The sequence below is a fragment of the Lemur catta genome, chromosome 1 (genome assembly GCF_020740605.2).
Source record: "Lemur catta isolate mLemCat1 chromosome 1, mLemCat1.pri, whole genome shotgun sequence".
NCBI classification, from domain to species: domain Eukaryota; kingdom Metazoa; phylum Chordata; class Mammalia; order Primates; family Lemuridae; genus Lemur; species Lemur catta.
In genome coordinates, this window is record NC_059128.1 from 210,895,600 (window position 1) to 210,910,711 (window position 15,112).

Sequence of the window (15,112 nt, forward strand, 5' to 3'; positions counted from 1 at the left end):
CTTAACATGCTTTGTAAACTCCCCACTCCCCCTTCCTCATCTCCTGATTTCATCTCTGATTTCATCTCCTATTACTGCCTCACTCTGACCTCATCTATGTGCTCATTCTGCTCCAGTCACATCGGGCCCTAGTAAGCCCCAGCATCCCAGGCTCCCCTCATGACCTGTGCACTCACTGCTCCCTCTCCTGGAAGGCTCTTCCCCTGGCTGCCCCCATGACTTACTCCCTCACCTCCTGCAAGTCCATTCGGATGCCCCCTCCTCAGGGGTCCTTCCTTGGCTCCCCTAGCTAAAGCCGTGACGCCTTCCAATACTTCCTTTCCTCCTTTATTTTTCTTCTTAGTACCCATTTCTACCTAACAGATATTTTACTATGCTGTTTAGTCTCTATGCTTGGGCTGGAGTGAAAGCTTCAGGCATGGAATTTTGTCAGTTGGCTACGCTGATGTTCTCCCCAGTGCTTAGAGAGCACGTGACATAATGTAGACAATCAGTAAATACGTGGTGACCAAACGCTTGAGATTCTGTGATTCTCTGGTGGTTCCCTCAAATGGTCCAACCCCCAGCATTGCAATGTGGCTGGAGGGATCCTGTACAGGCACCCTGGGCTTTAGAAGGAATTGGGATGATTCAGCTGGTCTAGCAGACTAGCTCCCTTTCCTCTCTCCTCTGGTCTGACTCAGCCCCATGAATCTCAACCTCAGGCCTGTCCCGTTAATGAGCCCTGTCTCTGACATTGCCAGTCATGACCACAGGCCTGTCTGACTGTGTTTGCCTTCTTCCTTTTCCATTCTGCCTCTCACTCCATGATCCCTGACTATTCCTGAAGGGGTGGGGGTGAGTCTCAGGTTTTCCCAGGTGCAATGGGGTAAGATCATGTGCTCAGAGCAGATAGAACCAGACTCCTGGGCTCGTGCCCTGGAGTATGAGAAGAAGCCACGGGCGATGTCAGAGCACACCAGCAGTAGCCGACAACCTCCCTTCCCTTGCCCTTCTCCCGTGGTCTTGTTGCCTCCTCCACACCTCTCCTCTTGGTCCCAGGACTCCAGCGGAAAACTCCCGGGGGAGTTTGTGCACCTCGATGGGGAAGTTAAACCAGAGGAAATACTAAAGCACCTCCCCATTTGAGACTTTATGATCCTGGGCTTCTGGAATGAAAAGGTAAGTTGGTGCTCACTCTCTGCAAGGCTGGCTCTTTAAAAATAGGAGGTGGAGGGTTCTACTCTGATTTCTGCAGCCAGTTTTAAGATGTTGCTATTCTTACAAAGATGGAACTGAAAATTTTTGGATTTTTCCTCCCTCTGCTCCCCGCTCCCCCAGCCTTTCTCAGACCTAGGAGGGATAGTTAGAGTGAGAGCTTACCGCTTGGTCCAGGAGACCGTTCTCATCTGAATCATAGAGACGGAACATGACTGCAAGAAACAGAGGTAAGGCTTGAAGTGTCCTCCAGAAAGCAGGGATGGCTGGGGTTTTGATGCTGCTGAGTTTTTAGATCAGTCCTGGCTGTCACTGGGGTGCAGCCAGCTCACCTTCCCTCCAAGCACAGAGTTGGACTTCCTTACAGAGAGGGTGGGACAGGGAGGAGAATCAAGCCACCTGGTTTCCAGACCTGTCTAAACAGTAATTCTGTGGTTGATGAGAGCCAGGTCCCAAGTGTGATTCCCCGGAGAGCATGAACACCTCTCAGCATCACTAGAACACAACTCAGAGCAAATGCCCCGCTGGTGGTGGGGCAGAGGTACCAGAATCACAGGTGGGCCTTTGCTTCTATTGTGCACAGAGAGAGTGTAGAGTTAGGCAGAATTTAAATCCTGGCCCTGTCCTATCATGTCTGGGGTGTCCAACAAGTTATTTAACTCCTTTGGGCTCAGTTTCCTTATCTGTAAAACGGAGATTATAATAGTAATAGTTTATTTCTCCTACTGTTAGTATGAGGATTAATGTGTAATTGATATGCCAAATTCACAGTGCTTGGAATGTAGAAAGCACTCAACAGATGCTATTTATTTTTATTTTCTTTTATTAATAAACACTTATATATAGCATTTAATAGGTATAAGGCACTGTCCCATGCACTTTATCATCATTAACCTTTAATAATGCCATGAGGTAGTTACTACTACAGAAGCTATTATTTTTTCCCCCTAAAGCGTCAATACACTATTCAGTAACAGCTTCAGTCATGTTCTACCTGCAGGGAGGTGGTGTGGGATAAGGAAGATCTGGGAAAGAAATTTGGAGAAGGGGCAAACGTTCATTTATGGGACCTAGAAACCTGTATTTCCTTCCACCCAAAGGCTGAGAGATCTGTCTGTGGTCCCAGAAGTCAGCAGGGTGAGTAGCAGAGAGAAACATTTTTTCATTTTCCTCCTGTTCCTTAAAACCCATCATCATGTCTGCTTTCTCTGGGGACCCTCCTCCAACTGGTCCTCCCCTGACACACCCCATCAGGCCTCTCAGCATGTGCCCACCTTGTCACATTATTCCTGAGTTGCCCCCAGCTCGTCATTTCCTTCTAGAAGTGTTACTATCTCTGCACCTTGTGTTTTTTCAGTGGTGTGTCCGTGGGTGGAGTCTAAGTAGGGCCCATCGGCTTCTGATTCTCTGTGACCCCTCGGAGTGTTAGAGGCTCACAGCATGTGCGGCTGACTCACCAAACAGATGGCCCAAGGACATAAAGAAGGACGGCCTTTCCTACCCGCATCTTTCCAGGGCTCCAGGCCTAGGCAGCTCTCTAATGGGTTCTACTGTGTATGAACAATAGAACTAGAAAGGCCCGAGTAAGAATTCTAGTTTTTACAAGTGTGACCTTGGGCAAGTGTTTAAACCTTCCTGTGTTTTCTAATGCATAAAATGAGAATAATCATGTCATTCTTTTAGGGTTATTGTGAGGTTAAAATGAGACAATGCATTTAAAGTGCTTAGCAAATATAAGGTTTTTAATGATGAGAGTTATCATTGTTATTATTGCATTGGCAATAGGTGGGATTTCAGGCTATTATTTTAAAAGAACAACAACAACACACACACACACACACAAACTGCTGGGTTTTGAAAAGGAAAAGCTTAGCTTGTTTTCAATCATTAAAATTAAGGGGAAGGATTTAAATTGATTTGGCTTAGTAAAAGACAAACCAAACCAAAATGAAAAATCTATAGGACTAATGACCAAGTTTCTGCAACAAAAAATTATAGGGAAAGAATTAGCAAAAGATTAAAAGAGAGCAAAGAGACATAATAACCAATGGCAATCTATGTACTTCACTAGGATCCCGATTCAAACAAACAAAAAATATCTAAGATAATTGGGAAAATGTGGATATTGACTGAATATTTGATAATATTAAGGAATAATTTTCTTTAGCTGTGATAATGGTGTTGTGGTTATATTAAAGAAAAAGAGTCTGTGATTTTAGAGGTATGTACTGAAATATTTACAGATAAAATTATATGATGCCTGGAATTTCCTTCAAAATACCTTGAGGCAGAGGGAATGGGTGGGAGGTAGAGACGCCACAAGATTGACCATGAGTCAATAATTGTTGAAGCTGGATGATGGGGCCATGGAAGTTCATTATACCCTCTACTTTTATCTATCCTTGAAATGTTTTATAACAAAAGGTTTAAAGTGTCTTTTCATTGTCATTACAAACTCAGTCTGACAGTTACTAATATAAAGAATCTGCCACATTCTCTTTGGCAGTTATTAACAAATATAATGCCTAAAACTCAAAATCCAGCTAAATGTTGAAAATAATTTGACATTTCACTTTTAACTTTAGCCAGAAGAAAACAGAAATCTGCTACATTTGCTACCAAATTAGCACTTAAGACTTGCAATTGTTAACACCTCAAACCTAAGGGGGAGATTTTAAGCTCAGCTAATGAGCAAACTGTTTCATTTTGTTTTTGGCGAGAGTTAACCTTTGGCAGACTTGCCTTGCTAACGTTTAAGTATTGTTGTTGACTAGTCTTATTAACTGGATTTTTGACTTTTGCTATAATGTACATGTTTTTCTTTACTTAAGTTCCCAAGAGAAGCAAAGACAACACAAATTTTTAAACAAGGTTCTATCATCTTCTATTTTAAAAAGTATGCCTGGAGGTTCACAGAGTCCAGCAAAACCATCCCTGGACTGAGCCATCTACAAGACTGTAGGCTGTTTCAGCCTCTGCAAACTTTCCTTTCTGCTACCAGGTTTTATTCTCCTCTGAAAGATGTGTTTTTGAAATCAACTTTAGTAGCACCATGAAACCAAACTCAACTCCATTAATTAACTAGCTCTTTCTCTAGAGGCCAAAGAGCTTGGGGTGAGGGTTGGGAGGAGAAATGGAAAAAGCCTTAATAGATAGAGGTTGATTAAATCTCAAGAAAATAAGAATTCCTCATAGTTAAAGCATTGCTTAGGCACAGAATAGAAAAAGGAGGACAGACGTTGGATATCTTTCCTTGAAAAATCCATTAATAGGAGGCAGCAGCTTTCTGATTGGAGGCTTTCAGGAAGCTCTGCTAGCAAAGCAAGGAAGTCTTGATCCTTGGGTGAGACCTTGACTTCTTGATGAGACCCCTCTTCCTTTCCAAATTCCAGTTCTCAAAATGCCTAGGTCTTAGATGCCCTTCCCACTTTATATGGTACTAGTCCTAGGGTGCATTCTAGGAAGAGATGTTCATATCACTGCCGGTGATAGGACAAAGAAACCTCCCCCAAAGAGGCAGGACCCATAACCTTGATCCCAGATCACTCTCCAGTGTGTTTGGGAATAATGGACAGGACCCCAGATCTTCCTCTAGGAAAAAGCTGAAGCCCTTGACAGGGTGAGCACTTACACTCCAGCTTATCCTGAGGTCTCCCCGTCTCCAGCAGGGACAGGTAGCACACGACATCCTTCAGGTACACTATGGGGGATTCCGAGCTTGAAGACTGAGCAGCAGGCGCTCCCAGGAGGGTTGCAGCCACCTCATCTTCAGCTGGTTCTTGCTTCTCAGCCATGTTTGATTCTGTGCCAAGAAAAAGAAAAGCATCAAGGAACACTTCGTGTTTAGTAAGTTATTAAACCCCCTTTGTTGCCCCATCCTTTTCATCGTCAAGGCAACAAATTTGTATGTGTCTTCAAAAGCTTTGGTTACATAGATATAATAAAATGAGTGGCCATAGAAATCCAATTTACGGGGTTCATATTCTCTGAGTGGACCCCATTCTGACCATTTTAAGAGTATATTTCTTTGTAAGACATTCATCTGTACTCTGAATATTCAGAGAAGATGATAGTGATTTTTGGTACGAGCAATAGTCAGTCTACAGGTAAATATCATCTAACCTTCTTTTGGGGGAACACACCCAACTTGTAGAAGTGATTTTGAGTGGTATTTCAAAATGGTTAAATGAACAATAGTCATTTACTAACATACTCTTTCACAATATTCTTCTCAAATACATGTGAAGACAAATATAGAGAGATGAATATTCAAAAGAAAAACCAGGGATTGATAATTAACCAATTTCTAGAAACAGGAAGAACTTTGACCAATTGCAAGCCTAATCAATGTGATTAAGAAAATGTAGAAATTGACTTATTGTACCACAGGAATAGAGTAACTTTTCCCTCTACATTTTTCCTCTTTCAGGTAGGAAAACTTTCTCTCTTCACACTCTGTCCTCTGATTCAGAAATATAAGATCTATTACTAACAAGAAGAGTGGGCATCTCTGTTTTACTGTGTGAATTCTATTTTTTGAGAAACGATGAGTGCTATCTCTCTTCCCTCAGCCCCCCATCTCCATGCTCATCAGAGATGATTTCTCAACATCCCACCAGGAGTGTACAACTCACAGAAACAATGAACCAGAGAATAAAAGGATGATGGGCAGTGGAGAATCCAACTTAGGTGTTGTAATACTGCCAAGCAATAAAGTGCTGGAGGCACAGGCAGTGGTGGAGATAGCCCTGACAGTAATGCCCGCTGGGGGAGGCAATGCTACCCATACACTCTCCATTCAGAGAACCAAAGAGCCACGCGACGGGAGCAAAAGTTCCCTCTCAAGCCTGATGAAAGCCTGCCAGGTCCTTGGTGTGAGGTTGTGGGTCTGAGAAGGGAGTTAACCATTATCCAGATGGATAGTAGGAGAGACCACAGGTCGCTGATGCACTCTGTGTGTTACAAAGGTCCCCATGAAGTGACCAAGGTGGAGCCTACGAAACAAAGCTGCAAAGCAAGGAAAAGAAGCTTCATCCAGAAGTCTCAGAGGACCAGATTTTTGAAAGTAATTTTCTACTGGACAAGAACCTCAGTAGGTTGCAGGAAGATATAACCTCTACTAAACAAGAGCAGAAAACCTCAGGGTTGAACAAATAGAGATGAAAATATAATAGGATGAGATAAAACAGGGATAATGAGATAGGGGAGGATTGTAATAAAATTACATATGCAACAGAGGTATTAAAATCATCATTGGAAGAAAAGTTATGGAAAAGCATAACTTAACAATGTAGAAGACAAATGAGAGAAGTCCTTTGTACTGCATAGTCCATTATACCCTAAGTTATTGCTATATCCTCAGATTATTCATCCATCAAATCACTGTCAACGACTTCCACTTTGACTAAAATGAAGTAACAAGGACCAGATTTACTCTACCACTTGAAACAACTAAAAAACTGGGCAAAAGATATGAAACAACAGTTCCTAGGACATTGAATATCAGGCAGCACCAAATAGTGATCCTGAGATGGTGGGATGACATCATAGTGGTACATCATAGTGTTTGGGAAGAGTTTCTGGGCTGCAGCACAGGGGAGGGAGATCCCAGGCAGATCCTGGCAGTCTCTCTCAGGTAAGGTGGAGCCAGGAGTCCGGGGAGCCCAAGGTGGCCAGAGTTCACAGAGCAGAGCACTGGAAAGGAGGGAGCTTCAGGGAGAAAAAGCTCTGGAGAGATGTAGAAGTTTCCCTTTGAATAATCAGCAGAGTTCCCTTCAATTTTTCAGCTGATTAGTGATTAGCACACTCATGCGAGGAAGCCGAGGCTGGGGAGAGAACCAGCATTAGAGAGAACAGTCCCTAGAATGCAAAAAGAACCAGGAATAATGCCTATTCCCACTGATCACAGTAGAACCCCATAATTCACGGAGCATCGGCAGAGCACTCAGAAGAGTTTGCCTCAGTAGTGAGGCAAAATTAGCCCTGGAGTAAATGCCTTTCTGGTCCTGTCCAACGAAGCTTAAGAGATAGACCAGCCGGGCACGGTGGCTCATGCCTGTAATCCTAGCACTCTGGGAGGCTGAGGCGGGTGGATCACTCGAGGTCAGGAGTTCAAGACCAGCCTGAGCAAGAGTGAGACCCTGTCTCTACTAAAAATAGAAAGAAATTATCTGGCCAACTAAAATATATGTAGAAAAAATTAGCTCAGCATGGTGGTGCATGCCTGTAGTCCCAGCTACTCGGGGGCTGAGGCAGTAGGATAGCTTAAGCCCAGGAGTTTGAGGTTGCTGTGAGCTAGGCTGATGCCATGGCACTCACTCTAGCCAGGGCAACAAAGTGACACTCTGTCTCAAAAAAAAAAAAAAAAAAAAAAAAAGAGATAGACCCCAAACAGACTATTTCCAAGTAACCTAATTGTATCCTAAAACAAAGCTCAAGAATATTTGTAGGTATACAAAAATATTCAGTACCCAACATTTAAGGAGATAACAAGAATTCTACACAAATTCTTTCAGAGGACTTAAGAGGAGGAAATCCTACCCAACCCATTGTGTGAGGCCAGCATTACTCTAAAAAGCCCAAACCAGACAAGGACATGACAAGACACATGAATATGAATATCAATATCCTTCATGAACATAGAGGCAAAAGTTCTTAACAAAATTCTAGCAAATTGAACCCCATAATATTAAAAAGAAAATAAATAAGACCTAAATAAATAAACAGTTAAGCCCATGAAAAGATACTCAGCATCATTAAAGTACAAGAATATTCATAATAGTTTTATTTATAATAACCCCGAACTGGAAACAACCCAAATGTCCCTCAATAGGTGAATAGACAAATTGTGGAATATCTATATGTTAGAACACTAATTGGCAACTAAAATATGTGAACTATTGTATTTATTTATACACATAACATAAATAAATCTCACAATTATTATGGTGAGTTAAAAAAAGCCAGACCCAAAAAAGTACATATGGTATGATACCATTTATATAAAATCTAGACAATGCCATCTAATATATAGTGACAGAAAACAGATCAGTGGTTGCATGGGCATGAGGAGTGGGTGGGTAGAGAGGGCAGGAAGAAGGGATTACAAAGAAAACTTTTGGAGATGATGGATATGTTCATTATATTGATTATGATGCTGATTTTGGAGGTGTGTATATATGTCAAAACTTAATAATTGTATGCTTAATATATGTGCAATTTATTTTATGCCAATTATGTCTTAACATTATTATAGCCCTTTCTGAAGATCCTTGAATTACTAGAGCTGTGGCTGGATCTTGAGCCATGGCTCTAGTTTTCACGGAGGTCTACTGTCCACTCCTGTCATGGGATGCTGGGGCCCAGGAGGGCTGAGTGGCACTGACTCTGTCCCATCAGTGCCCTTCCTCCCCTTGCTGCCTTGCATGAAATAGCCCTGACCTACAGCCACTTGAGTACATCCCTCAGGTGCCACCAGTAAAAAAAGTTAACAGCCCCCTCCACGTCACAGAGGCTCTGTCCTGGTGTCATGCCATAGACTCTTTCACATGAGGGATCTTGGGCAGACCTGATTCATTCCAGCTTTTCTCTTAGTATCTGAATTACTTGTTGCCTTCCAGTTGGGCAGCATGGCATAGTGAAAGGAGCACCAGGCCAGCAGAAGAAAACAAGACTGGGATTCCAGCACTGGGTTTGTGTGAAATAGTGTGTGATCTTGCACAAACAGGGATACTCCCCCACACCCAGCTTCAGTTTTCTTTCCTATTAAAAGAGGGTATTGCATTAAAACTGATGTTTACCCAAAGTCTTGAATGACAGGAATGTTTGTGAATATGTTAAGTGAAAAACAAAACTAGATCCAAAATTATTAATATATATTTAAAAATATATATTTTAATATGTAATATATAATACAGTGTATAATATATAACATATAGTATAGTCTTATCCCAGCTCTATAAAAATTTATAGAAAAAATTACAAGAAAATTATACACAAACACACACACATACACACACACATGCACACAAGTAATTGCATTGGTAGGATTATGGCCGATTTTATTGTTTCTTTTTTTAAAAAAAGACAATTTTTGAGAGCAGTTTTAGGTTCACAGCAAAACTAGAGGAAGGTACAGAGATTCTGGACTTACTCTGCTGCCCCTACATACACGTAGCCTATCATGCATCAACATTCCCCGCCAGAATGGTACATTTGTTACAACTGATGAGCCTGTATTGACACATCATTATCACCCAAAGTCTACAGTTTATATTAGGGCTCACTCTTGGTGTTGTACATTCTATGGGTTTGGGCAAATGACATGTATCCACCATTATAATATCATGCAGAGTAGTTTCACTGCTCTAACATTCCTCTGTGCTTTGCCCATTTATCCCTCCCTTTCCTCAACCCCTGACAACCACTGATCCTTGTTGTTGATCTCTGTTGTTTCTTTCTTTCTTTTTTGTGCCCTTTAAATTTTCTGCAATGTGAGTGTATTACTTTTATAATTGGGAACAACTAAAACAAAATATTGAGGGACTTCCTTGACACTCCAATATTCTGAGTTGCTGAAACATCTCACCAGCCTGAGGAACTGACTACAAACCGGGAGACTGAAGTTCTCCTAGTTCATCCCAATTAGTCCTGGGCCTTCATGAAGGGAAGGGTGGATTCAGCCTTTCCCGAGCTGACAACTCAATGATGACAGACGGCTTGGGCTCTTAGCCAACCCCTGGACTCTGTGAAAACCCCTCTCTACTGTCCTTATGGACACAAGCATGTACCCTCCTGGCCCTGGGAATTAATATTTTGCAATGGGTTGTGCTAGATCTGACCTTGGAGACTGATCTGATAGGCCTGGACAGGCCATATCAAATAAGAATTTAGTTTCTTCCTCTGGCTTCTGCTTGGGCAGTAGGAAAGGTTGGAATTTCCAACAGATGGCCAGATTGAAGGTGATTCCAGGACTTGGCTCTTCCTTTTGGGCAGAGGCTTCTCTCTGTGGTGTCCACCTGGCCCTACATTCTTGTTTCTGGTGAACAGGGGCATCTAATTAAGACATCCTTGGAAGGGGACCTAGCAGGAAAAGGATTTTCTCCTTTATATCTCAAGTCTCAAAAGAATATGAAAAAAATGCTATATACCTCCATGAGCCAAGAGTCAGATAATTGCCCTTTCATGATTTGACCACAAGGGGTGATTTTTCACATACACAAGGGAAGTGGTGCATCACAAATCACTTCTTCGGCAGGGACTCTCTGGAAGTTTCTCTTTTAGACCAAGAATGATACAGCTCTTGTAAATAAGCATAATGGTCAAATAAGCCAGCTGACTTCCATTATTGTCATCGATCATCTTTTCTCAAATATCACATAATGACTTATCCCCAGGAAGTTCTTCCTTGGTACCTCAACAACTTCAGCCACTAAAACAAACCCTGCCCAGACAATTTGGGAACCTCAGGAATGAAATGTAACTTTTTCCGTGTTCCTCTTGAAGTTCCAGATACTTGGACTGAGAAAGTCTCTGGGTAAAGAATTTGGGGTGGGATGCTTTTCACCGTGGATTTTCTTGCTGGGAATTTAAAACCTCAAAGCTCCTAGTTTCAGCCTTTCCTTCCTACCATGAGAATGGTTTATGTCAGAATATGCCTCCTTTATTCCATATAACACTCAGCCCTAGAACTGCCTCTTCACATTCTCTCTCTCTCTCTCTCTCTCTCTCTCTCTCTCTGTCTCTCTCTCTCTCACACACACACACACACACACACACACACACACACACACACACACACCCTCCCTTTCTCCTGAGAAGACTGTCCCTTTTATGGGCAGGCAGACCTGCCAGAGGTAAACATCTAGCGAGATGTCTCCAGTCCTGACCTGCCCTGTTCCAGGGCAAGTGAAGATAAACCCAGACTCAGAATCCCAGGACATTCGAGTGACAGCAGCCCCAGAGATGGAGGCTCTGAAAGTCGCAGCAGGACAATATCTGAATAGGGGTGCACAATTATATGGAGACAAACTGCTGGTTAGGTATTTACACTCCTCCCCAGGGATGAGGTATTCCCACTTCTCCCCCAAATCCTATATTCCAAAGACTTACCAGTGTCAGGGGCGCAGGCCTCGTCTGCTTTGGCAGCATTATCGACATTCTGTACATTAGGATCTGGGGGACAAAAAGAAGATTTAATGACCAGCCCATGCCCTCCAGCTTCTTGGAGGGGCAGGTGGTGAGCCGGTTCACTTAGGTGACTGTCTCTAGGTGACTGTCAGCTGGTTCATGCTCGCTTACTGGGGTTGACTGTGTCTCCCCCATTATAGCCCAAGCTCTGGGAAGATGGTGCCCATGCCTTCCCCTGCCTGACACTCCCAGGCTAGTCCCAGCCTGGACACACAAGCTGAAGGTGCTCCCTCCATGGACCAGCAGCCTTTGCTGAAGGCTCTCTTCCCCCTCCCATACATTAATTGTGTCCCTTCCTCCCCCATCCTACTCTCTGATCCTGAGTGGCAGGAATTATGCTCCCTTTTTATTCCTCTTACAGAGACATTCATCAGACAAGGCTTCCCATAAGGTCCTATGAGGGAAGGAACCCTGGTCCCTTGGTCCCCATTCTCACTCCATAGGGAAGTTACAATGCTCAGGGGACCCTCTAGAAACACAGCCTGTGCCTGTGGCAGGGGAGCTGCACAACGTCCTCCCATCTGGGGAAAGCTGGTCTGTGTACCTGGGCCGTTGGCCTCGCTGCTGCTGGCCGCCTCCTTTGGGCGGTCAGGGGTCTCCTGTCTGGGCTTCTGGCTGAAGGCCAGGAAGAGGTGAGTGCTCAGTGGCTGGGGAAGGTCCGCCTCCAGGTATGCCTTCATGAATAGCTTGAAGACGTCATAGCCAATCGGCTGAGAAGGGGCAAAAAGGGAGAAGTCAGTGGACAGAAGTGAAGGGCCAGAGAGGAGGGAGAGAAGAAAAAGGAGTTGGGGAGATGGTAAGTGAAAGAAGTGGGAAGGGAAGCAGAAGGAAGCAGAGGAGCTGATGGGGGCAGAAGTGAAAAGACCAGGGAGGCAACAGGGAGTGACAGACAGGGGCAGGGATGGGAGGTAAAGACGGGAAAACACTGGTGGATGCATGTTGGAGCTCGGTGGGGCACAGGACCAGGGCAGGCTTTTGTAATAATACGGTCTGAATTTAGATGATGAGGGAGAGGGGAGGGTGAGAGCTGGGAGTGAAGGGCTCTGCCCTAGTTCAGGTCCATGTGAGTGATGTGGCTCCAGTGAACAGGGACGAGGTCAATGCCTTGGAATCCTAGTTAAGATGAAGAAGGATGCAGTTGAAAATATGCTGGAAAGAAATGGTTCTTCTGTGGTACCTTGGTTTTCCTTTATGCCATGAGAGATGTGATTCCTGAGTATTAAGGTCTCAGAAAATAGGAAAGGCCTAGAGGAGAAAAGAACAGACTCTATCCTTCATTACTTTCATAATCCTGATTTCCCTGGATAAACCCCAAGATAACAGGGGAGTGCATGCGTCTGGCTCAGCTGCTCCCCCAAACATGTCCTTGTGAAGGTTTTACGCACCAGGAGAAGAGCAGGAAGCCAAGGACAGAAGGTGGAACCAAGAGACATGCCAAAAACTAGACCCTCTTCCTGCTGTGTCTCTCCCAGTACCGCCTGGCTTCTGGTCCCAGGCTGGGAGCAACCCTGCCAGGAAGGGCTGCTGCACTCAGCAAACACTCAACAACAGTTCGCAGTGAGTCATCACTGGCGTGTGCTGTGATGGCATCAAATTCTTCATCAAATCGGCAGATGCTCCTGGAAATCGTTTGAGGAAGCACTACTCTGAGATCTGCTGTGCAGGCTTTTGTGAATAATAATAGCTGTGAGAATAAAATCTCTTTTGGTGGCGGGAGCGGGGGGTGGCCTGCTTGGTGCTCCCACCAAAATGTTGGTAGCATTTAACCTTTTGTCTGTTCTGGGAGATCTGGGAGACTTCCCAGAACCAGAAGCTGGCTTGCATGTGTATAATCAAGTTTGGGTTCAAAGTCTTGGCCCTAAAAGCAAGTGATGCCCTCCCCACCCACTGGAAACTCACAAAGCAATTTCTGTTTAGCCGCAGGCTGGGCTGTACCATACATACCCTTTGCAGGGTGGAGGAAGCCTGATTCAGTTGGACAGAGGCCATTACCCGATTAAGGGAACTCTACAAAAATAGTGGACTCACCGTTCCTGCGACAGCTATCCGTCTCTCTCTGTCCCTTTTCTGTCTCTGAGTCTCTGTGTCTGTTTCACACTTTTTCTGTCCCTCTCTATCTGCACAGCATCATCACTTCAGAATGTCCCTTCCTCACAAATCCTTCTCCAATTTCCTGGTACACAAGAACAAAATATTTTCCTTCTCCTTTCCAAATGCAATCCACCTCCTATGACTCCTGATTCCACCCTCACTGGCTCTGAGCGCAACTGCAAGCTTTTGCCTCTCTTCTACCTGCAAGCACGCTCCATGGCCACTACCCCAAAGAAACTGCTGTCTGCTAGAATTGCTAGCCCATTCCTCTTCCCTCCAGATTTCTCCTAACAGACCAGATCAGCCTCCTCCCCTCCTTAATCCCACTTGGTTTGGATCCTAGCCCATTCATTACCTTCAAACCTGCTCTCTTGAAGGTCACAAATTTAATCATCTCTTTTGAGACTTTCTCATTTGTGGCTTCTCTGCAGCATTTCATCCTCTCTTCTTTCTGTAACTCTCTATTTCCTGTGAAGTTGTTCTGTTTTGGTTCTTTTCATTTTCTAATTTGATTTGACTGAATATTTGCTAATGGCATTGTTATTCATTAATTTATTTCAAAAACTCTTTTGCACCATTTTAATTGACAAATACTGTTTTAAAATGTAGTTTTGAGTTTCAAAATCTCCTTTGGTTAGCATTATATGAAAGTTATGGGAATAAAATATTTCTAGAAAACAGAATGATGTAATAAAAAGAAAGTTTAGTTAAACAAACTAACATAATGCTATAAAAAACCAAAGCCAAAAGATTATCAAACAAGATGAGTACAAGACCTGGAAGACCACATGGCTGGTTTCAGATCAACCACATTTCCCCCCTTTTCTGAACCTCGGTTTCTTCTTCAGCAAATTGTGAGTGCTGGACTAGAAGATCTCAAGTTCTAAACCTCTATTAGCCTTCTCCTTAAACCAGCTCCTCTTCCTACAGTTTCTGTTAATACCAATGACACCATTATATTCCCACCGTGCTAGAATCAGCTTGAAACTCTCAGTCATCTGATATCAGTTCTTGTCCCTTCCTCTGTCCACTGTTCCTCTGTGACCTCTGTCACATCCAGACCTTTTCTATGTCCATTGCCCCTGCTGCCACGTCCCAAGTTTCTGGTTCCAGACTTCCGTGTCTTGCATCTCACCTGGACCATTGCAATACCTGTCCAAGGCTTCCCTGCCCCCAGCTCCATCTGTTGGTCCTCTCAGCCAACTTATCTTTACCATGATCTTCCCAGAGCACTACTCTACTAAGGTTGGTTCCCTATTCAAAACTTTCCATGGCTTCTAATTGCCATGGGAGAGCTGAGATCAGTTGTACTACTGTGCTCCTATACTAGTCATTATAAAATATATGAAAAAAATTAGAAAATGAAAATTAGATGAGAAAAAAATGAATGTAAATAGGTCTAATATGTAGTGTTCCTACAGTCCAATGGACCATCCTCTCTGAGACCTTTGCGATTCACAACCTCTCTAGTTTCCCTCCAACCTAGATTTGTAGTTACTTCAAGCTCTAAGACAATTCTGATATTTTCTTCTATTATTCCCTATGTGTGCCTATACACTCTGTACACACTAATCTCTGTGCTTTTTCATAACCAAACCTCCATGTACTTCACTCTGCATGAACTGCTTCCTTCTCT

At 43.5% G+C, this 15,112-nt stretch overlaps 1 protein-coding gene across 1 annotated transcript in view; it reads right to left on the reverse strand.

Annotated features, from left to right (window-relative positions):
- Positions 1-15,112, reverse strand: part of DGKG (diacylglycerol kinase gamma) — a 147,584-nt gene that overhangs the window by 114,604 nt on the left and 17,868 nt on the right. The window contains exons 3-6 of the mRNA XM_045539865.1: positions 11,930-12,095; positions 11,308-11,370; positions 4,829-4,999; positions 1,363-1,412 (exon numbers count right to left, since the gene is read on the reverse strand). Coding sequence (XP_045395821.1) covers positions 1,363-1,412; positions 4,829-4,999; positions 11,308-11,370; positions 11,930-12,095 — 450 coding nt within the window. The remainder of the gene's footprint in view (positions 1-1,362; positions 1,413-4,828; positions 5,000-11,307; positions 11,371-11,929; positions 12,096-15,112) is intronic.